Source organism: Cyprinus carpio, chromosome A12 (genome assembly GCF_018340385.1).
Source record: "Cyprinus carpio isolate SPL01 chromosome A12, ASM1834038v1, whole genome shotgun sequence".
Classification (NCBI taxonomy): domain Eukaryota; kingdom Metazoa; phylum Chordata; class Actinopteri; order Cypriniformes; family Cyprinidae; genus Cyprinus; species Cyprinus carpio.
In genome coordinates, this window is record NC_056583.1 from 11,515,867 (window position 1) to 11,538,699 (window position 22,833).

Below are 22,833 nucleotides of genomic sequence, written 5' to 3' on the forward strand. Positions count from 1 at the left end.
TATTTCGCCATAGTGAAATAATGTAAACATATATAGCTTTCCAGCGGAGGGCAGTAAAAGCCTTGATCGTTTTTCATACCTCTGCAAACTAAAAACAGAAGAAGTAAAGGACAAATTCGTATGCAACTACATCGCCCCATTTTGAACTCTCAGCATAACTGAAGTTGATCCGTATTATTTACATCTTATCATTCAGGCACCTCACAGCGACCATCAACAATCTGCTCCGAAAGTTATTTATGGAAGCTGTCTGACATGAAATGTGACTTAGAATGGAAACTCCCTCTTTTTGGTTTTGAGTTTTGAGATTGCGGACAGATGAGCTAACTTACGCCTCTTAAAACAGGAACTTTTCATCTGAGTTGGATATAAGATACATCGAGAATGCGGGACCGGACCAAAGAACTGGGCAACGTGAGTACAAAGTGTGGCAGTGCACTCAGGAAACCGGCTAACGTGCTAACGGGCTAACCCGCGGAAACTGCGATTTATTATTAACACTTTCACTTATTCTCACGGGTCACAGTGACTGACTGTTTGTGTATCTTTATGCAGATTGTTGAAATAATAATAATAATAATAAAGATCAAATCTCACAAACTGCAAGCTAACTCCCTTCTGCACTACCAACCCTCTAGTATTGCAGTGTAACTTATTAGGTGGGGTGTAACTTTATTTAGCCTGCATACAAACTAGCAGCCATTAGTGTTTGTAGTTGCTTCAGTGATCCCCCCCAAGAAAATCAAAATTAACTAATTTCAATCATATTTAGCACTTAAAGTTAGCCGTTGTATTTTTTACACCCTCAGAGAGAAAAGTTTAATATTACATCCTTTTAACTTTTATCTGACACTCTCCCCCCCCCCCCCTCATTGTAACACGCGTAAGTGAATTATACAGCTTATAAATAAATATTTCAAACGAATTTTTTTAATGTATATGGGTCAAAGGCGTTAAGATGTCCGCATCAAAAGAAATGTACAAAAGTGATTTTGTGTCCGTAGAAAGCACATTAAATGCAAGTAAAATGTCTACTTTTAAGGTTTCAAATAAGTTTTTGGAGAATAAAATGTCAAAATTTGGTTGAAATAATGTTACATTGTCATTCAGTGTAACACAATATTTATGCAAAAATTCAAACAAAATGCATATTCTGACGTGTACATATTACAATATCTAAAAGAATAATGGAGCATACTAAATTTTATTGTGTTTTAAATTAGTAAAAAAATTCTTACTGACAAATGGGCAAAACCTAGGATAGTGGCAAATGTTAAAAATGTAAAATGTAAAAAATACACTTTTTTTACTGCTTAAACACTTTTTCGTCTTTGACCCATATGTTTCTCTTTTCACTAGATTCCTGATGCCTCAGATGAAGATGAAGAAACCATAGCTCTCATGATAAAGCCTGGATCTGGGAGCTCAGCAAATGAAGAGAAAGAAAACGAAGGCTTCTTTAAAAAGGTTCATTTGGGTCATTGTTACACATTTTAACTATTTGAAAGCATTATGACAGCTTTCAATTGTAATATGCACAATAAATTATTAGGGAACTGTGGAGTTGTTGTGCAACTACACACCACTACCAAGCCACTACCTCTAAACTCCATGTTAATATACTTTTGACTTCGTAATATCAATTGTTTGCCATGAATTATATTTTTGTTGCCTGTATGGTTTGGGATTTCAAAGTTTCTGGAGTCAAACTTATTACTGTCACAATTATACCCTATTTTTTATGTAGGTTCAAGAGATTCGAGAGGGACTTGAAACAATTAAAAGGAAGGTGTCTGAACTGGAGAACAAACAGAAAACTGTGTTAGGAGTTGCACTTCCAGAGGAAAGTGAGTAGCTCAGCTTAAGTTTGGGTATTTTTATATTTCAACACATTTCTCTGAAATATAAAAAAATGGTTCTCTATGGATTTTTTTTTTTTTTTCAGTTTAAGTTTTAACATCCAAAAAAATAAATATATATATATAAAAATCTCCTTGGCAATAGGTATGAAAAAGGAACTGCAGTCCCTCAGAGAAGACATCAAAGTCATGGCCAGCCAGATCCAAAGGAAGTTAAAAAGTGAGACTGATGAATAAAAACATAGGCAGTTGGTTTTGAACTTGTTCTGCTGGACCTACTGGATGAGTGACATTAAACAATACGTTTATTATTATAGGCGTCGAACCTAAGAAAGCTGAAGGTGAAGAGAAATATATTCCGGTAAATGTTAGAATGCGGAGAACCCAGGTGAGTTGCTTTTTAATACACATTTTATAAATATTTTGTTTGTAAATATCATACTTGAACAGTGTTGTTTTGGCTCAGAATAATCTGCTACTCCCTTTTTTCCTCAACATCCTTTAAAAGCATGGTATTTTGTCCCGTGAATTTCTGGAAGTGATGGGTCACTGTAATACAATTCAAGCCCAATACAGAGACAGAAATGTGGAGAGGATACACAGACAACTCAAAATCAGTATGGGCTTTTTCTGTCTTGTTTCATTCTATTGATAACACCATGGTTCTCACACAGTTCTCTCACAAGTCATGTTTTTCTTTAGTCCAGTGGTTTTCAAACTGGTCCTGGGAGCAGCCCCAGCACTGCACATTTTCTGTGTCTCCCTCATATATCACACCTGATTCAACTCATCAGCTCATTAGTAGAGACTGCAAGACCAGAAATTGGTGTTACAGATATATACAAAATGTGAGGTGCTAGGGGTGCTTGCAGGACTGGTTTGAAAACCTCTGCTTTAGTATGATCCACAATGCTTGGTGTTTAAAGGGATACTCCACCCCAAAATGAAAATTTTGTCATTAATCACTTACCCCCATGTCGTTCCAAACCCGTAAAAGCTCCGTTCGTCTTCGGAACACAATTTAAGATATTTTGGATGAAAACCTAGAGGCTTGAGACTGTCCCATAGACTGCCAAGTAAATAGCAGTCTCAAGGTCCATAAAAGGTATGAAAGTCATCATCAGAATACTCCATCTGCCATCAGACGTGCAATCTGTGTTATATGCGACGGGAACACTTTTTGTAAGCGAAGAAAAAAAAAACGACTTTATTCAACAATTCCTTTGTCAACAGTCTCGTCTTCGTCTCTTCCTTTCACTTTATGCTGTGTATACTCTTCTGTATCATCCACGCCACAAGGGTGCGCTGTTTCTACATGTATTTAGCTTTGATTTGAAATAAAACCGCACATACTTGTGGCGCGGATGACACAAAAGAGCAAACACAGAAAACGGTGATATTGAGAGACACAGAGGAGACTGTTGACAAAGGAATTATTGAATAAAGTCGATATTTTTGTTTTCTTCGTTTACAAAAAGTGTTCCCGTCACATCATATAACCCAGATTGCATGTCTGATGGCAGATGGAGTATTCTGACGACGACTTTCATACCTTTTATGGACCATGACACTGTTATTTACTTGTCAGTCTATGGAACAGTCACAAGCCTCCCGGTTTTCATCCAAAATATCTTAAATTGTGTTCCAAAGACGAACTGAGCTTTTACGGGTTTGGAATGACATGGGGGTAAGTGATTAATGACAAAATTTTCATTTTGGGGTGGAGTATCTCTTAAGTGTATAACTACTGCAGTATCAGTCAGTGCAGCATTGCTTTCACTTGCATTGTTTCTACAAGACAAAATAAAATGGAATAGAATTAAATAAAACTAGTGTGAATGTGGTTTCCTTTACAGCTGGTAACAATGTGACCGATGAGGAGCTGGAATCAATGCTTGAGAGCGGACAAACAGATGTTTTCACGCAAAATGTGAGTGTTGTGTTTTGTGTAGTGTGCATGCATTGATTTTAATGCATAAGTGTAAGTCTAGCGTTCTGCCTATAGGTATTCATTGCTTTTCCTTCAACATTTACTTGAAGAAATCAGTCCACAACAGAGTGATATTGTTTATTATAGTCTTCTGATTTCTTAATGTGACATTTCAAGTTTTCTCTTTTGCTTTCTTTGGAATGGATGTGTTTCATTTGGTAAGATCCTTTTGGGAACCGTTCCATCTAAAATGTAATTGTTATTTCTTGTTTTTGATGACGTTGATCCGGGTATTTAGTGATATAATCATTTATAATAAATAGGGGCATTTTCCTGACCCTCCACTTTCTGAGTTTCTTGTGAAGCAGTAGAAACTACAAATAATAGTCAAAGTAAGACCTACATTTGGAACTAAGAATGCTGGGGGCACCTTTGGACATAAAGTATCTTCAAGTGTTATCGCTCTCTTTATTCTAGATAAAGTAAATCTGGGATTTCAACATCATTAAAAGCAATGCATTTTCAGTACCTCCTTTATAGATTTCCACTTCCCTTTTAGAGTTTTTGTTACTGTCCTTCTTCGCCTCATATATTCAGTTTTTTTTGATAGAACCCTTCCAACCCCCTTTGCCTACAATAAAGCATCACCACCACCATGCATTTCACCGTTGTGTCCTATTTGTTACATGATGTGATCACATGAAACATCCTGTTCAGTGTCGTGAACCATTGTGTAAAAATCGAGCTGTTCTTGCAGATTTTGAACGATGCTAAAGCTACCAGACAGGCTCTGAACGAGATCGAGTCGCGGCATGATGAGATCATCAAGCTAGAGAAAAGCATTAAAGAGCTACATGACATGTTTCAGTACCTTGCAATGGAGGTTGAAGCACAGGTGAGGTGAACACACTTGATATATTTAATACATTCCTCAGATATCTAGGACATTAAAAACCACAATGTTCTATTATTAAAAAAAAACATTGTTTAATTTAATAAATGAAATTTTTGTCCATATTTTAATTCAATCTGTTTTTCAGGGTGAAATGGTGGACAGGATTGAGGAGAGCATAAAGAGTTCCCAAAACTATGTGGAAAAAGCTGTTGCTGACACAGCTGCTGCTGTAGTAACTTCAAAAAAAGTGCGCAAAGTGAGTAAATTATTCATATGATTATTTATTTATTGATGTGATGACATTACATCATTCACCAGTGTGACTGATCACTTTTCTCTTCACAGAAAAAATTATGGCTTGTATTATGTCTTGCTGTTTTGCTTGTAATAATAGCCATTATTGTGGCTGTCAGTTTCATTTGACGGTAAGTTCAATCAGTTATTGAATTTGAATGCCTACTGTATGCAAGCTATTATGCATGTATGCAAGGGATAGTTCACCCAAAAATGAAAATTTGCTTTTAATGTACTCACCCTCAGGCCATCCAAGATATAGGTGACATTTTTTCTTCAGTAGAAATTTAAAGATTTTTATCTGAAACCGTGGTCCTTGGTGATTCATAAAATGCAAGTCAGCGGCTGCTCGTGTTTAAGAATAAAAAGCATTATCAAGGAAAATGAAATTAATATATATCATATGTTATGGTCTTAAGAAACAAAACGATCAGTCTTTTGCAAGAAACTGAACAGTCTTTACAACATTATTGCTTGTAATCCATAACCTTAGGCAATGGCAAAATAGTTTTTTTCAATGAACCGGTTCTTTCGGACAGTTTGTTCCAGTGAACTGGTTCAGTTCACTAGTTCGTTTACATAACCAATTAACCCAATTTTATTATTAAAGCACCCAATAGTGATCTGAAAATGTGGATGTTTTACATCTCTAAAGCATATAAAGCGAATAAACTCACTTTTTTTACATAAACAATGAGAAACCATGAAAAACATAAATTTCGCTCCTTCATTCAAGTGCTCAGTTCACGCATGCACATATGACCTGCTCATCTGTCTTCTGTCTGAGTTGGAATTGCTCCCTCAGTTCAGTGACTGTTGGAGGAACTGGTGCACAGAATGAGTTGGCAAAATCCAGCATCATAGGACATATATGCCAGTATTTTGGCTAATTTCGTGACAGAGTGACTGTTAGTCACGTCCAAAAGGGAGTTTTGATTGAGTAACTTGTAGTTCTATTTCTGTCATGTTTGATGTTATGTCGTGACTACATTAGGGGATTCTCTTGGGAGCCCGATCAGCTCTGTGTAGTAAGAGAACGGACGTTTCTGGATGTGTGTGACCATGTGTTTCTGGATGTGGTAGTTTCCTGCCCTCTAATGATGGCCATGTTCACTGTCTCTTGTGCTCGGAGCGAGAGCACGCTGAGGCAGTGTTTGTGGATGGGACATGCCTGCACTGTGAGTGCATACCCATGGCTACGTTGAGATCGTGACTCTCCTTTGCTAGGAGAATCCTCTCTGCTGTCACCCACACTGTGTTTTCTGCTTAGCACATATAAAAAGTATATACATTTTCATTTTTTTTTAAGAAACTGATTGTTTCACTAGATAAGACCCTTACTCAAAAACCTTAATTTCTTTGCAACTGAAAAATGAAAGACATGAACATTTAGAATGACATGAGTGTGAGTAAATTATCAGGAAATTTTTATTCTGGAAGTGAACTAATCCTTTAAGTGTCTCTTATTGCCAAATGTTTTGCAGTTCTGTTATTATTATTTATATTTATTCAATGTTTAAATCATGTATCCTTTTTCTTTACAGAGTTTTTCTTTTATTAGACCTTTTTTTTGCCCATCAAGCATTAGGTTTTGTCTTCCTAAACTGTCTGCCTGAAGTCCCTTTGGCAAGCTACGTCTTTTGTAGCTACATGTGCTTAAATTTTAAATTGTTGTCTGTTGTTTTAGCTGCTTTGTCCTACAAAGAACATGATTTAGATTTCCTCAAAATGTATCTGCTGCACCACTTGGACATTCAAAAAGTTGCATGGTAAAAACGGTTTGAATTAACTGATTACTTTATTGACTGTATTTTCTAGATGGTGTACTTTTGCAGAATACATTTGCAGAAACCAACACTAAAACATGGTGATATAGGGTAGATGAAAAAAAAAATATGATTTCTAATAAGATTCCTAATATATAACGCTTCCTTTTGGAGACAAGCACAAGAACTCTGAGTGATGGGCAGTTTATCTTTGGTGTAATATGCTTATAAGATGTCTTTTGTGTTATCTGTTGTGATTTATCTTTTTGTAATGCCATTTCAAACTTGAAATTTGCTAAAATAGCTTTTGAAGTCATTTGTGTATATATAAAAACTAATTTTATACTCTGCTTTGCATTATAGTAACTACCTTTCAAATTAGAACTTCTCTTGTTCTCATAATGACATGTTGCATACTTATGTATATTTTAACTCATCTGTGCACTGTCCCAGTTAGGACATGCACTTTTAAGAAATCATTATGTACAGTTACTTGTTTATTGACTCAACCGTGGTGCCTTGAGCAATAACTTAGTTGCCCACTGTGTGGCACTATAAATGTCAAGATCACCTGCAAGAGTGCAGTTTATCTGGTTTCAGTTTGCAGTCTGTACTGCCAAACATTTCATTCTGGTGTAAAATTGTAATTTTTAAATAAAGTACATTATATATTTGGTCTTGTATTTTTTTTTTCATGTCTTATATTATTTTTAAATAATTGTGATATTTGAATTCCCATTTTCAATGTATATATGTAGCGGTATTACTAATAAAAAAAATACATACTTTGAAGCCTGTATAAGGATGGTCAATCCCTTCATAACTCATAACCGTGGACATGGATGTAGCAGAAGGGGGGTCATGACCCCCCTAACTGTCCCCTGTGTCACCAGCGTGCCTGCATTTACACCAGATGCAATCAAAGAACCCCACCCCCCCAAAAGGGGTCAAATGACGTTGCAAAAAAGAACATTATTTTGTGTATTTGGTGTAATGTAATGTGTTTATGTGGTTCAAGTTTCAAAAAACATTATTTTCAACATACTGTACATTATTGTTGCTCCTCTATGCCCCGCTTTTCTGAATTGTAGGCTACTCTCCCAGGTTCAGGAAACAGCCCTCCGCAAAATGCGCTGCACTCGAATATTTGGGTTGAACTGTTCTGGAACAGTGTTTTAAATATAACTTAACCACTGATTTCTAGTTGTGTCCTCTTTTGGAAGACCAAACAAAGTAGTTTTGCTTACACAATGAAACACACAGCGTCTCGACGACAACAGTACGACAGCGAAAATCAAAGTTATGCCTTCTTTCTTTGTGTGAATATTTGGGCGGTGTTATGCAAATCGTCCCACACTGTGACTTAGACATGTGGGGGCGTGTTTAAACGAGGCGTTTTAGGAGGGCTTGGTCGAGTCTTCACTTTTATGAAGAATATCTCTTAAGCCCGAGACACACTGCAATATTTTCAGCTGTCCCAGACGAAAGATTGGCATCGTGAAACAGTCGCGGCGATTTCTGTGAACGTCGTGGCTCTTAATCGATGATCCTATGTTGTACAATGAGAGAGGTTCAAAGATGGCCGTTGTCACGGTCTTGCGACCAAAGATAGCCTGCGATAATTTTCTGGCAGTGTCAGAAATTCAGCATGTTCATCGCAGTTATGACCCACGTTTACTGACCAACCAGTAAAAATGTGACATGAAATCAACGCGACATGGCGCTAAAACATAAAACTGCTTACCTCGAGCTCTTGTTCTTTCCTCTTTCGCCATTCCCACTTTTTTTCAGCACACATAAAAACTACAACGGTCAAAGTGTGATTCATTATGCTCTTTTTGTTTACCACTAGTGCATGCTAATGACATGTTATTTCTTCTATAGAAACACGCGTCATAGTCTACAAGTCAATAGGTGTCATCATCGTACAGTCTACATGCATGTCATAGGCTTCCCAAGTTTATTAGATCCGTGTCGCACAGCGTGACCAGCGATGATCTTACAGGATTGCTAAAATCGTGCAGTGTGTAGAAGGCTTCAGGGTTTGAGACTTTAGTCTTTGGAACTTTAGGGATCTTATCTATGCACCAAAAGCTTCTAACACTCTAAAGAGAAAGGAAAACTTGAAACTGCATCATATGACCCCTTTAAAGCGGCTGCCACGCCCCCGACCCCAGGTGACAGTGCCCGACCTCCGCGTAGAACTACATCTCCCAGATTGTGTTTACTAGTTTGCTCCCGTTTATAGCAACTGCCGTGTATCGCACCGCCTGTTCAACACTTTCTTGACTGCGACAGAAGGAGCTTCAGGTAACATTTTATTTATGGAAGTTGTTTATTGTGAAAATACCACCAAATTACGGTCGAGGCGTGAGTTTACCCAATGCTTTATATTGATTTTAAATATAAAAAGTTATCTTAAGATTACAAGCAGAATCGTGTTTACTTAAACACTTCTTGTCTTTAAACTATATTTTGATTCATTTTAAATACCAAGATAACAAAATCTAACATAGTGCGTTGTCAGCCGGCGTTAAACCACTTTTGTTCTTCGTAGGCCCTCACATAAATGAAAGTGAAAGAACAACTCAACCTAAATAAAAACTAAATATACACCAGCTTTTGACTAAAATTATCTTTCGGGGCATTGAAAGGTGACTGTGTCCCCCGTAAACCCCCGGGATGAGTGAAGGAACGGAGGAAGAGACGGTCCCCGTTATGATGGAGATGACCTCCTCGTACTCGCAGGTAGTTTTCAACGATGTTCCTCCATCATATCCGCCAACGAACGCAGTTGTGTGCCGTTACACTCTCACCGGTGCTCTGGAGCCCAGCCCGAGGGACTGGATTGGTATCTATAAGGTGTGTAAGAAATAACAGCAACTTATACACTATATTTACTGTATTGTGTTGCTTTCAAACAAGTTAAATTAAATCTATGAAATGGCTCAGGTTGGTTGGAGTTCAACACAGATGTATTATACCTACGTATGGGTGGAACCTTGCCAGGACCATATCGGACCTGAACCACTAGTGCAACAAGTGGTTTTCAAAGGTAGAATTCACTTTATTTCCCAATCATTGCACGTTTTAGATTTCTCCTGTATCTATCACATCTTTCCAGTATTTTGCTCCATAACCTGAAGAAGCCAGACTGAGGCTTACAAACACTCTCACTGTGACATGCAACTAAGTAAACAAATAATCGATACTGGAGGAGACTAAAGGTAAAAAAGGGGACTTGACGTGTCCCCCTGTGTTATCATGTCTGTGGTAGTTGTATATATTGTGCACCAGTGCCATGGATGTGACGTGCTGCTATTTTAAGAAAGGCTGAATCACTAACTTGAGTGGTCCACATCTACTCATCACGTTACTCAGGGGTCCTAAATCAAGAGACCTTGTGATGTGTCAAGTGTCTGAAGAATTTGATTCGCTTCCCTGTACCATTTCATGGCAGTTAATTATGTGTGGGAGCCACTGTGAAGATTACTGGAAAATGGCATGGTATATTTTTCATATCAAAACACTGATTGAGTGAGAACAGACTTCTGTACTATTCCATCTAAATAAATTAAAAATAAAACCACATTAAAATTACACTCAAACGACACAAAACATGAACTAATACATGTGTATTAAATACACACCAAGTAGGTTTATATATTTATCACCAAGAAATCTGTCTGCTGTATTTTAACTGATTGAATATCGCATGTTCCTCAACTAGCCATATTTTAACCATGTTCATACTTACTCAATGTTTTTTTTTTGAGTACAAAAATCTCCTATTTTTTTCTTACCCATTTCATTAATGTACAGTATGACTGACAAATATGCATCACATAACGTTTATTAGTTTGTTAAAACTGTAATTTTATATGCATTTCAAATACATAAATCTTAAATTTAGGCCTAAATATTTTTTTTTGAGTATAAATTCATTTTAAATGCTATACAAGTGAATTCAGGCATCACAAAAAGTAAAATAACTATGAAAAAAGGATATTGATTTAGAAATTTGCAAAAAAAAAAAAAAAAAAAAAACATTAAACAGTGTTATTAAATTCTTGTTTTTAACAATCAAATATCCAATTTCAGCCGATGCAGATTAAAAAAAAAAATGAAACTATTGCATGATAACCCATATGGTGCATCCCTATACCAGTCTCAGCCAGGGGCCTAGGCCCACTAGTATTTAGTAATTATTATTATAAAATAATATTATAATAATGATTAACTTAATTAAAATATGTGAAACCTCAGCATCTATTGTATTTATAGAAGAACATATAGTTTTTGAAACAATCAAAATGTGTTGTGGTCAACACTCCCAGCTTCTGTTAATATTTTATTATATAGGGAGCCTTCGATTATTGTTCTGAGAACCACTGCCCTATATTAAACTCTAATGATACTGAAGCTCTGATTTTTTTTTCCTCAGAGGGCTACCTGCCCAAGGATGATGGCGAGTTTTACCAGTTCTGCTATGTGGACAGCTTTGGTCATGTCAAAGGAGCCAGCACCCCATTCTGCTTTCAAAACCCAGCAGAAGCAAGCCTTGGCTGCAGCTTGGAGAAGGACCTGTTAGTCATAACAACACAGGTACATCTTTACTGGAAGTTAAAGTTTGTAGAATTTTTTTACTTTCTGCTAGCTACTTAAAGTATAATATTAATACTAACTGGCCAAAAAATCATTAATTGCATGTCCTTTGTGAGTAGGAGCAGGCAGAAAAGATGGAAAAGGAGAAAGAAGACTTTGTGAAAGAGATCAAGTCTTTAAAAGAAACAAATACGATCCTGAAAACGGAGTTGGATGAAAGACTGCACGAGATCAACCGTCTCAGGGTTAGTCAGACTCTCTTTCTTTTATAAGTCAAATGTGTGCACTTATTATTTACAATATTTACAGTAGTATTTGTGATTTTTGTACCCATTGTGTAGTGGGAATATTGTAATACTTGTTCTACTTTAGATTTATTTATATAGTATTATAGTATTTATAATAATTTTCAATTAGCTTTTATTTTTATATTTAAAATTTTTAGTTTTAGTAATTTTATGAAGTTTTGTCTTTTGTCATTTCTGTATTTCAATAGCTTTAATTTGTTGATTTCTGTTTTGGTTTGAGTCATTTTAGAACTTCTTTTCGAACTTAAACTTAATCATTTCAGTTATTTGTAAAGGCAAATTTTTTAATTTTAGTTGGTTTTAGTTTTAGTTGTTAATCTAATGTTTATATTTTAAATATTTAACATTTCTTTAATCTTAATTTCAAGTACAGAAAACACATTTTAATAGTTTTATTTTTAGTTAACACATTTAATGCATTGTTCTTGTACTGACGAACATTGCAAAACACTACTTGTGAATAAAGTGATTGTAAATGTGCCTTTATACTAAACTGCAGAGCTCCATAGATGATTTGAAGACAAAGGATACACCAGAATCAGCACTGCCAGATGTACAGAGTTTTAATTCCACCGAAGAGGTAAAGAAAGAGCTATGCTCCTGCAAAAAACCAGTGACATGAATATTTTAGCTACAGTATGTCTATAATTTAATCTGTATAACTGTGAATTGTACAAGATATGTATGGCTTTAATCAAACAAAATTATTCACAGTCACTGACATTTCTGCGTGAAAAGTACGAGAGAGCTGTTCAAAAGATCCACTTGCTCAAGAGAGAAAGGACAGAGTTACAGAAACAGCTTGAATTCAAGGATCAAGAAGTCCTTGGGTGAGTGTCCTCATTACAGACAACATATGTCTTATGTGCAAAAAGTTGATGGAAATTTTCATGTATTTTTCTCCAGACTAAATACCTTGCTGAAAGAAGCAGAGCAAAATAACAGCAAAGTGCAGGACCAGGTCAAGTTGCTCCAGGTTTGCAAATGTGTTCTTACTGTTAATTAAGAAAACTATATTTACATTTATAGTGCCTATAAACAAAGACGCTTCATAATTCATGACGATACAAATACCAAGACACAAAAATAAGAGTGAGAATTGAAAAGAAAAGACACCAGAACCAAATGAATGCAAAAAAGGCAGGAGAAATAAGTTGTGGCGGGGGAAGTAAACATTTCTGAGCAGGTCTGGGAGCTTTGCATTTATTCTGTTTTAGGTGGATGTGCAAAGCAGCAGGAAAGACTATGAGAAACTGTACACTGAAGTCCAGGAGCTTAGGATGAAAAACGATCTGGAGGAACGGAGGGCTGAAAACAAAGCATTACAAGCATCCTTTTCAGAGAATGAAGCCCAGCTGAAAGAAAACAGTAAAGTGAGGCTTGTCACTGAGGCTTATCAATTTGAAGTTTATAGCAATATGACTTCAATCAATCAATAATAACAGTATTGTCATGGAGTAATCTCTTTGTGAAATTTCTCAGGTACAGATTCATTCCCTGCTCACTCAGCTGACAGAGGCCAGAGGGCTGCTTCGCAGTGAGGTGCAGAATTGCAGAGAAGCCTGCAAACGTGCAGAAAAAGCAGAGCAGGAATTGAAGGAAGTGAACAGGAAACTGGAGGAGATGACTTTAAAACAGGCAGAGGACGAGAAAACCAATCAAATCCAGGTATTTTTCAATAGTGTTATGATTTTTTTTTTTGTAAGTACATTTAGGAATAATAATCAATATTTAGATCCTGATTCCACGCAATTTTGTCATTACAGGCACAACTTCGGCAAGCACAAGACAAAATTTATGAAATGGCAGAGACATCAAGATTAGACCGAGAGAAGCTTGTGGAAAAGAATGAGGTGATCTGTTTGGTTATAACACATTAAACATCACTGTTAGCTACACTACCGTTCAGAAGTTTGGCCTTGGTAAGATGTTTTTGAAAGAAGTCTCTTATGCACTGAATTTTCTCCATTCTTCAGTGTCATATGATCCTTCAGAAAGCATTCTAATATGCTGATGTGCTCAAGAAACCTTATTAAAATCAACATTGAGAGAGAGAGAGAGAGAGAGGACAAAAAAACCTTACTGACACTAAACTTTTTAACAGGAGTGTGTTTTAGAAAATTAATACCAAAAATGTTGTGGAATTCAGGGCTAGTCAATTATTATTTAATAATTATTATACTATTATTACCATTATTATTTTATGTATGTTTTTTTATTTTTATTTTCAGGAACTGAAGGCAGAAGTAAATAAGCTTCGTAGGGCAGTGATCGACTACCAGGTTGCATCTGTTGCTGCAATGTCTGATCAACTATACAACCCTCAAAACCCACCGGCCTCCCTGGAGCAAACATACTCACCTGACTCTCATTTATATGAGAGCATTGAGAACTCGACAGGTTGGTACAATAACAGTAATCAATAAAGGAAACTGCAACAGGTGCTGTATGTAAGATTTTGACTCTACTAAAGCATAAAAATACCATAATATGTTTACAGATATTTAAGAAACATGTTAAGTTAATATAACTGTTTATCTGTAAAACAATGCTACAGTCAGTTATTCTCCTTTAAAAATGTGTGTTCCGGGCCGGAATGTCGTTCTCTGTTTTGGTTTGTGAAACCGCCCACTGCCACTTTACCCAATTGTATTTCGGCACCCCGGGTTGCCAGTTGGCGGAAAACACAGTTTACTTAATTTCATTCATAGTCAAGTGCGCTCGTTCCTGATGGTGTCGTCAATCTGGCAACCTGCATGTGCATCAAGTCTGAGGAGGAGGAGCCGGGTGAAAAAACCCTCTCCAATATTTTGAATTTGGACTGCAATACCTAGTTCAACCACTCAAGTGTCAATCCTACATACAGCACCTTTAAAGGGGTCCTATTATGCTCTTTTACAAAGTCTTGATTTTGTTTTGGTGTACTAGAACATACTCTCATACTATATTTTTCACATATTTTACATTATTACAAACCTCTCTCCCCAGTCTGGCATGAATGGTGATTGGTTAGCTGGGCCAGTGTGTGTTGTAATTGGCAGCTCTTTGCGTCTGGTTGGGAAATGTCATGCCCCTTACTATAGCCGCCTACAGGCCTTATTGCATCAAAATCAAATCAATTTGAGTGCAATTTAAACCTGGATGATTGTAACCACTCTAAGCTCGTCTGCCTTGGAAACACTAGCTTGTCTCCAACATTGTGATAACACTCGTTGCCTTCTCTAGTGCAGCTCAACCAGGTCTCTTCCCATTCGTCGATATTTGTGATATCACACATCCCAGAAAATATGCGTTGTAGTCCAAACGAGTCATTCATTGTAGTTTTAGAAAAGTGATTTCTGTTAAATAAAATATCTCCTTTTGAATCTGACTTTGTAACTGTGCAGATCTTTTTTTATGCGCAAGCAGCAACATTACAGACTAACTAAAGTTGAAAAAGTGAAAAGGCATAATAGGACCCCTTTAAATGACAAAAATGCAAGTATTTCTCTAAAATGTCTTAAAATGAGTGTATTAAACTCATAATGTATTTCATTTCAACATTATAGCAAATCCTGCAGAAACAGAGACACAGGTAATGACTTTTTTAATGAATACAATATTTTAAAGAATGAGTTTTTCAGAGGTCAAAATGATTCAATTGTATGCATTTCCTAATGTGTAAATTAAGGTGTGCCAGCACTGTCGGGAGGGCTTTCCTGGCATCAGCGAGGATGAACTGGCAGAACACGAGCGGTCTCACAAAGTGTGTCCGCTCTGCACTCTGATCTGTGATGATATGGGACAGCAGGAGTTTGAATATCACGTGTACAGTCATGAGGATTAGTTAATTCTGTTTTCTATATCTGATATGCTATAGAGTATACAGACAGTGATGTAGATATACATCACTTCTCTTTCATTATTAGCTGTTATCTATCTAAAATAGAAAATAAAATTGCTTTTTTTATTATGTAATGATAGTAATATCACTGAAGAAACTGGAGCAAAATATCCAATTAAATAATACAATAATTAATTGTAGATATAAATACATATGAAGGATAAATTACACTTTCACAAAAACAACTATTGGCATTGTCTTATTTATCCAAACCTTTTTCAAATGGTATTGAAATAATAAACATACTGTGAGAAATGTGACTAAAAAGATGCTTTTATTCTCCATTTACACTGTTTTCCTTTCAAACAAACTTGACTCACGACATTGTACATTCTTTGACCTTCGCCTCTATCCGTTTCACCATGACAGTGTATTTACAAAATAATGTCTTATTCTCAAGGTGTCATCTGGCTGGCCTCCTCAGGCGTAATGTCTCGAGATAACAGCTCCGAGAACAGAGCAGGAAGCCAGTACTGTGGCTCCCCCGCAGCTTGGGAGTCCAGCCATGCTAAGCCTTCTTTCAGCAGGTGATCCTGAAAAACAGCGCAAAAGATATTACTATATGATACAAAAAGCATTCAGTGGTGTTTTCTGCACACTTACAAGGACATGACAGGCCCGCTCTCTCTCCCACTTGAGGCTGTCTCTGATCTCGCTCACTGTCACGTAGCCCTTTTTCTGTGAAACATGGCCAATAATCAGATCTGACTTCATGGAAGTGTAAAGGTCTCAGACTTTATGTGGTATTGATTACCTCTGCTAGCTGAAGGACAACAGTGTGATCCATGTTGAGCTCAGCTGGGACCGACTGGACAAGATAAGAGCCTCCAACGGGAATCATCCCGAAGCCATTTCCCATTGCCTTGAGCTTCTTGATGGCTCGCACCAAGTCATCCCTGAGTGACGACATTAATGGGTGGTAAGAGAATTCATGTGTTCAGAATAGCTAAAGAACAGTATATAAATCAGAGACACTCACTGGCTCACATCTTGTGCAAATTTCCCTCTTCCTTTTAACACATGGTGGTGAAGTTCATCCAATGTGATGAGACCTGCAAACATAAAGTTATTTATTGGTTAGTATTTATAAAGGTAGTTATTTTGAGCAGTTTGACAGTTATTAATTGCATAACAAATTGATCAGATCTTTTATGGTGTTTTTTTTTTATGTGCAGAGATTGATTGTCTGGGAACATTGTTTAGAAATATCTGACCGCTATATGCCACGATTAACCGATCAGAATCAAGTATCCCATGCAATAAGTAAAGATTTGGTATAATAGAGCGTGCAATTTGTTTCGTGACACAAAGGTAAAATCTTCAAGGTTAAAAAAAAAAGAGACCAAAACTAAGAAAACTTACCACCATTTCTGTGTTTTAGAGCTAAACAGACTTCAATGATCTGTACACCAAGCTCATAGTAGAAATCTCCAACACCAAGCATCTCAGACCAAAATCCTTTTCCAGCTGCACACATACAGCAAAAGAGAAAATAATATTAAAAAAAATCATAATCATTTATGTAATTATTGTACTTTAATTAATAATTATAATGCATCCAATTTTCTTATGAGCACACTGTAAATTATAATATTCTCTCTGAAATTATGATAAATAATTATACTTCTAATAATGTATACGAATTAATAATTATGTAACCACATAGTAATTTTTTCTCTTTATAATTACAATTCTGTAATTAGAATTAGTGTGTAATAATTTATAAAAAAATATTATTTTAAATGTATACTAGTTAATTATTAATAATTATAAGTATCTACACAAACATCACATCAGCATAATTCATTATAATTACAATATTTTAATCAATTAATTATTTTAATTTACAATATTTTATATAATAATTCTATTTACAATTTATATAATAATTTATATTATATCGAATCCACACAGTTTTCATTTGAATACACTGTACACCCTAATGTTAAATCATAAATGACATTTTATCTGCCACATGTTTGTGCGTCAAGAGCAATATTTATGATAAAACCTTACACGCAAGTGGATCGACTCCTATAGTGGCACACATCTCTTGGAACTGCACCCTGAACTGAGAGTTCTTGCGGATTTCTTGTTTGTGCTTGCTGGCAAACTCTTCCAGGTTGGTTTTAAAGGTCTCCAGTTGTTTTGACATCTACAAGGACAACACACACGGTCTGATTAGAATGGGATCAGTGCAGTTTTACACCTGTGAGGGTTTGTTCATCAGGGTATACGCACCTGCGCAATCTGATCCTCAGCAAGGACGGTACCTCTCTCTTTATACTTTACCTGTGACAGTAAACAAATTAGCTGGATGAAATGGAAAAAGATTTTCCTAATTAATAAATCTCGCAGAAGTGATATTATCATACCTCTGCAAGTTTCTTTTTGGCGATGGCTCCAGCTCCGACTCCTCTTCTGTGCATGATGCCTAAATAAAAACGTCTAAAATACTACAATACTACAAAATGAAACTATTATTTTCCTGATCTGACAACTGTAAGTTAGAAGTTGATTTCCTAGTCAGCTGAATAGCTCACGAGTTACATAGTCACACGTCGAAACAGAATATGACTAAATTAGATCTGTTACAATAAAACAAACGAAGTAGGCTATGCTCTTTATCTATAAAGTTTCAACCAGTCCAGGAAGAAAACATCAACAGAAGTGAATTATTTCTTCTCTACACGAATAAGGTCTCGACAGTAATGTCTGGGTGAATGTGTCCGATAACGCCACCCGTCGGACTGGAGAACAACTGACAAAAAAAAGCCTGAATATCCCAAGCGTGTACGTCTGCAGACTGCAAGACAGGGGCGTAACTTGAAAGAGGCGTAACTTGAAGTAGGAGGCGTAACTTGAAGTTGTCGAAATCTCACAGAATCACGCGAGATGTCAAAATGCTAAGTTGTTGGCTGCTTTCAGTAGGGCACAGGGTAGAATATTGATTACGTTTTTTAAGGAAAGCAGGGGTTTTAGGCAGGATTTGATGCATAAGGTGTGTGTAGATATTAATGGTAGTGGACAATGTGAGTGATGCGTACCTTTAGTAGGAAAACCTATTATCTGATCCACACTCCGGGACAGAAGAGGGCGGTATTGCACCAATAAGCTGGATGCCAACCAACGTTAAACTGGAAAGAAGTTACAATGAGTTACAATGGTGAGAATATATTTTTTCACGAAATAATTATTTAAATTTAAGAGTACAAGTTATTTTCATACAGTGTTATTGATTTTGGAGTTAATAATCTTTTAAAACTAAGGTGAAAAGTCAGCAACATATAAGCAAAAGGTGTAAAGACGCTATCCTCCGGTTTCACAGACAAGACTAATTGAGCTATGGCCTGATCCTGGCTTAATCTAAACCCTGTTTGTTACTTACATAATATAGCATATTTGTGATTGTGCTTTAAAAACACGTTTTATAATGAATAACTAACAGGGGAGCTCCATTAAGTACACTTCTTTTAAAGTGGATTTACATAAACCATATATACATCTTAAAGACTATTACTAATTGTCTATTTATCATCTGACAGGATAGTCTTTAATAAGTATTGCAGATAAGCACATTTAACAGAAATGAAACAGGCATCTGAGTGATGTGTGTGTGCTATTATGTAGAATTCACTGTCAACACTGCTTTAGATGAGTGTAAGTCATGTAAACAAACAAATCTACATACAGTAACTAAACACTAGTTATCTATTTTATTTGTCCATTTGCAATATTGATAATTTTAGGAACATTTGTGTTGTATAAAAAGTGAGTTACATCAGTTACTAACTCAACATGCAGATGCAGTATATCACAGATAAATCACAGAGGTTACTTGACTCTTGTCTGGATGTTACAGGAACAGATTATGTTTATCTGCTGTAGAGTGACTGATGAAGGAATGCTGCCATCAAAGGATTTGTGTAAGTACACTACACAAATAAATAAAACATTTTAATTAGTGTAATTTCAAACAGTTATTACAGCACTTTTCTTATTGTTGATTTCTGTGCATTTGCTGCAGATCTTTTGTGGTGGAGCAGGACCTGCAAGGAAAGGTGAAAAAAAAGGAAAAACCTGAAACAAAAGAATAAAGTAATGACTTTTTGTATTGTGTGTGTGTATTTCTGTAGGTTATGAAAAATGTCTGCAGACTGGTGTGTGCACTGAGGATGGAGAAGTCCACTGCAGCATCCGGAAATGGTCCAGAGACACGGATGAGACGCTCCATCCCTCCAGCTCTTACTGTCTCATCAGGACCAGATGCTGCTGTGGTCTCTTCATCATCAGTGACCCCAGAGCAGCGAGAGCATCTAGAGAAACACCAAAAGACACTGAGGATTTGATTTTGGTAAAGTTTGTTCTGCTGGTTTCTGTTTATAAGATGAAGGCTGACTTTCAGAAGCTTCAAAAGCATCATCAAAAAATGTGATGGAGCTTTTATCTGAAGTGATTGACAGTGCTCTTATTACAGAGGCCTACAATCCTCTGATCAAGCTGGAGAAAAGAGCCGTGCTCAAGCACAGTTTTGAACCAGTTCAGTGGTTTAGCACACTACAAAAGTAATAAATCAATGCATGTACTTGTAAACTCTGTGTAAATGTTTTACAGGTAGTGGTGCTCATGGAGAGCAGCACACGATTGTTTGGAGCAGACACAGCAGCACTCAGATTGTCCTGCATGTGTTCTTCTGCTCTCGCTTCAAGGTTGTGTGGTTCAGAGAGCCGTCATCAAGGTCTTCCTCATCCTGTTGCTCAACGACATCCCCGTTGAGAAGAGTGAGATTGTGAAGCACAGTGCAGCAGCAGAACTGTCTCAGCTGTGTTGAGATGATAGTAAGATGTGGGGTTCACCGTCTGTAAATACATGATTGTTAGAACAGTTAGTTTGAAAGAAGCTTTGTTTCATGTGTTGTTGACTTGTACATGTCTGTATTTATTGTGATGCTAACATTTATACATTCTTTTAATCACTTAGACATGTTTCTTGTTGTCAGTAAATAAAATATAAATATTTGATCTATTCATGTATTAATTGCTTGACTGAAAACTGATGTATTCACATCAGCTGCATTAGTGTATATTCATGTATAGCTATGTCACGACAGAAAATACATTTTGCTTCTTTTACTAAAATGTAATTTTAAGGAAAAAAATGTATATAATTATTGGTTGGCATTTATCATTATTATTGCATGTAAGTGTTGGGGTGCAAGCAAAAGATGCAATTCATTATGGGGTAATGTTAATTTTTGAGTAGTGATACTTACATTTTTAGAGTATAAAATCAACAATCTTCTCCAAAGGTTGAGATCTTCGAGCAGCTGTTCGACGTTTCGTTTGTGCAGATATTGCAGAGTCGCTGAGAGAAACTGTACTGGACTGTTGAGTTAGTGATGCTGTGAGGTGGTAGTGCACCTGTACCTCTTTTTTATTATTATTGCCAAACTTATTACATAAAATATCATGGTAAGACGGTTGTATCTAACAATAACAATCATAACGCCATAAAACAGTAAATAAAAAAATAACTTGTTCATCATAGTATAAGATACTATACAAGAAAACAAATTCACATAAAATAATTGAAAAAATATTCTAGAGATAACGATTTTGGGTTTTCTAATTCTATAAAAAAATCACATTAGTGGAGTTAAAAATATAAAAACTTAAATTAACAGTATTGGCTATACTACAATCTTCATTATCAAGATACAAATACATTCATTAAACCTTTCACTCATATGTTTTTAAGTTTTTACGCTCGTTTTAACTTTGTAGGTCACATGATCAACATAGCGGATGATGATATCCAAATCGCATTAATGCTTCATACACAAATCCGCATTCAGGCTGTAGAGTATGTACTCTTTTATTGCTCGTTAAATTAGTTCTTATTGAAATTAAGTGCCTAATTAAAGGGTATGCGGTTTCGAACGCAGCCCGACAAAATCTCGTTTTGACATCTCGCGTGGTTCTGTGTGATTTGGACAACTTCAAGTTACGCCTCTTTCGTCAAGTTACGCCCACTTCAAGTTACGCCCCTGTCTTGCAGTCTGCAGACAGACCCTTCTCTGAATATCAAACTCCACTTGCTGATTCATTACTGAGTCAGGTGGCTCCTCAGCACCCTCTGCCTGATGAGTTGGACACATTTTGGACAAATATTGACACTTCAGGGGGCACCTGAAGGTGGAGCAAGAGTGACTACCTGAAAGATGAAGGAGTAGAAGGACAAAGAAGGAGAGAAAGACAGACCTTTCCACTATAAAATGTCCAGATGCAACTTCACCACCAGCAAAAGCAAAACTCGCATGGACATCAGCACTGCACACAATACCAAGGCTGAGGAAGAGACGGTAAAGAGGCAAAGAGAGGTTGAAGATGAAACTCCTGAAAAGCATGAAAGAAAGAGAGATTGAAGTGATCGTGGAGGTGGATCTGAGACAAGAAAAATGAGAGAAAGATTGAAAATGCAACTCCACCACCTGCAAAAGCAGAGCTGCTGTGATCAACAAACACATCAGGTTTAATAAGTCATATAGAACCTACAGAATGGTCTCCCTCTCAAAATTCGAGCATCAAGAAAATATCCAGGTGGTGGAAGACAAGAAAAGAAAAAGAAGTTTGAGCCTTGAGAAAATACAAAGGTGGTGAGAGAGACAAGAAGGATCAGTTCCTTCAGTAAAAATTCCATAAATCCGAGGCCAATGAAATTGATTAACACGTGTTAGAATGTCCTTCTGCTGTCTTACATTAACAACAACATTTAGATCACTGAAGCTGTTTGTCTGTCTGTGTTGACAGTGAAATACATTTTTATGAATGTGACTTTTTCACCTGTAGCTTCCTATGTTCACCACTAGATGTCCTACTAATGATTTCTGGATAATGATTTGATGTGTTTAAACGAGTGTAAATGGAAATCGTTCTGTTTGCTTCATCAGTTCGACCACATCATTGAAAGAATGAGTATATGCATGGTACAGAGAGTGTGTACATATTTACACAGCTTATTTAGTTATTTTTTAAAATCCAGATATGTGCATGGCAAGGTTTGCAAATCAAGTCCCTGATGTTCTGGATGCTGCACATGTGTTTTGTGTTACATATATTTCACAAAGAGGTGCGGACAGATAGAGTAAATGATGACAGAATTTAAATTTTTGAGTGAACTATCCCTTGAGCTCTACAGCATTTTTTCCCTCTAATTATAATAAAGTACAAACCACAAATTATGATTCTGAAAAACAATTTAATTATAATTAAAAGATTTTCATTTAGAGATAGA

At 36.4% G+C, this 22,833-nt stretch overlaps 3 protein-coding genes across 4 annotated transcripts; 2 read left to right on the top strand and 1 right to left on the bottom strand.

The window, feature by feature from the left end:
* Positions 1 to 92: 92 nt before the first annotated feature.
* Positions 93 to 7,427, top strand: LOC109110351 (syntaxin-4-like). The gene is made up of 11 exons (XM_019123409.2): positions 93 to 414; positions 1,360 to 1,467; positions 1,748 to 1,847; positions 2,005 to 2,079; positions 2,177 to 2,247; positions 2,368 to 2,476; positions 3,716 to 3,789; positions 4,547 to 4,684; positions 4,830 to 4,940; positions 5,030 to 5,109; positions 6,523 to 7,427. The coding sequence occupies exons 1-10, from the start codon at positions 385 to 387 to the stop codon at positions 5,105 to 5,107; spliced, it is 894 nt and encodes a 297-aa protein (XP_018978954.1). The 5' UTR covers positions 93 to 384; the 3' UTR covers positions 5,108 to 5,109; positions 6,523 to 7,427.
* Positions 7,428 to 8,899: 1,472 nt separating this feature from the next.
* On the top strand, positions 8,900 to 15,800 carry calcoco2 (calcium binding and coiled-coil domain 2). Of its 2 annotated transcripts, XM_019123406.2 has the most exons (14): positions 8,900 to 9,054; positions 9,399 to 9,606; positions 9,697 to 9,799; positions 11,189 to 11,349; positions 11,469 to 11,594; positions 12,157 to 12,237; positions 12,372 to 12,487; positions 12,564 to 12,633; positions 12,875 to 13,030; positions 13,140 to 13,325; positions 13,424 to 13,510; positions 13,889 to 14,057; positions 15,206 to 15,231; positions 15,328 to 15,800. In XM_019123406.2, exons 2-14 carry the CDS (start codon positions 9,427 to 9,429, stop codon positions 15,481 to 15,483), a joined length of 1,617 nt encoding a protein of 538 aa, XP_018978951.1. In that variant the 5' UTR covers positions 8,900 to 9,054; positions 9,399 to 9,426; the 3' UTR covers positions 15,484 to 15,800. The 2 variants fall into 2 exon arrangements, with proteins under 2 accessions (XP_018978951.1, XP_042623484.1); XM_042767550.1 differs by lacking the exon at positions 8,900 to 9,054 and having other exon boundaries at positions 9,379 to 9,606.
* On the bottom strand, positions 15,796 to 18,206 carry LOC109110349 (vacuolar-sorting protein SNF8-like). The gene is made up of 8 exons (XM_019123408.2): positions 17,916 to 18,206; positions 17,782 to 17,832; positions 17,557 to 17,695; positions 16,903 to 17,007; positions 16,520 to 16,592; positions 16,295 to 16,436; positions 16,144 to 16,218; positions 15,796 to 16,073 (listed from the first exon to the last, which is right to left on the bottom strand). The coding sequence occupies exons 1-8, from the start codon at positions 17,967 to 17,969 to the stop codon at positions 15,936 to 15,938; spliced, it is 777 nt and encodes a 258-aa protein (XP_018978953.2). The 5' UTR covers positions 17,970 to 18,206; the 3' UTR covers positions 15,796 to 15,935.
* Positions 18,207 to 22,833: the final 4,627 nt, after the last annotated feature.

Excerpts from the sequence above, each read along its gene's own strand:
- LOC109110351 (XM_019123409.2), top strand. The coding sequence starts at position 385 with ATGCGGGACCGGACCAAAGAACTGGGCAAC. Across the intron at positions 2,248-2,367 it reads TTAGAATGCGGAGAACCCAG|CATGGTATTTTGTCCCGTGA; the intron begins GTGAGTTGCTTT and ends ATCCTTTAAAAG. Across the intron at positions 4,941-5,029 it reads CTTCAAAAAAAGTGCGCAAA|AAAAAATTATGGCTTGTATT; the intron begins GTGAGTAAATTA and ends TTCTCTTCACAG.
- calcoco2 (XM_019123406.2), top strand. The coding sequence starts at position 9,427 with ATGAGTGAAGGAACGGAGGAAGAGACGGTCCCCGTTATGATGGAGATG. Across the intron at positions 13,326-13,423 it reads AGAAAACCAATCAAATCCAG|GCACAACTTCGGCAAGCACA; the intron begins GTATTTTTCAAT and ends TTGTCATTACAG. Across the intron at positions 15,232-15,327 it reads CTGCAGAAACAGAGACACAG|GTGTGCCAGCACTGTCGGGA; the intron begins GTAATGACTTTT and ends GTGTAAATTAAG.
- LOC109110349 (XM_019123408.2), bottom strand. The coding sequence starts at position 17,969 with ATGCACAGAAGAGGAGTCGGAGCTGGAGCCATCGCCAAAAAGAAACTT. Across the intron at positions 17,696-17,781 it reads CTGAGGATCAGATTGCGCAG|ATGTCAAAACAACTGGAGAC; the intron begins GTGCGTATACCC and ends TTGTCCTTGTAG. Across the intron at positions 16,437-16,519 it reads TTTGCACAAGATGTGAGCCA|GGATGACTTGGTGCGAGCCA; the intron begins GTGAGTGTCTCT and ends GTCGTCACTCAG.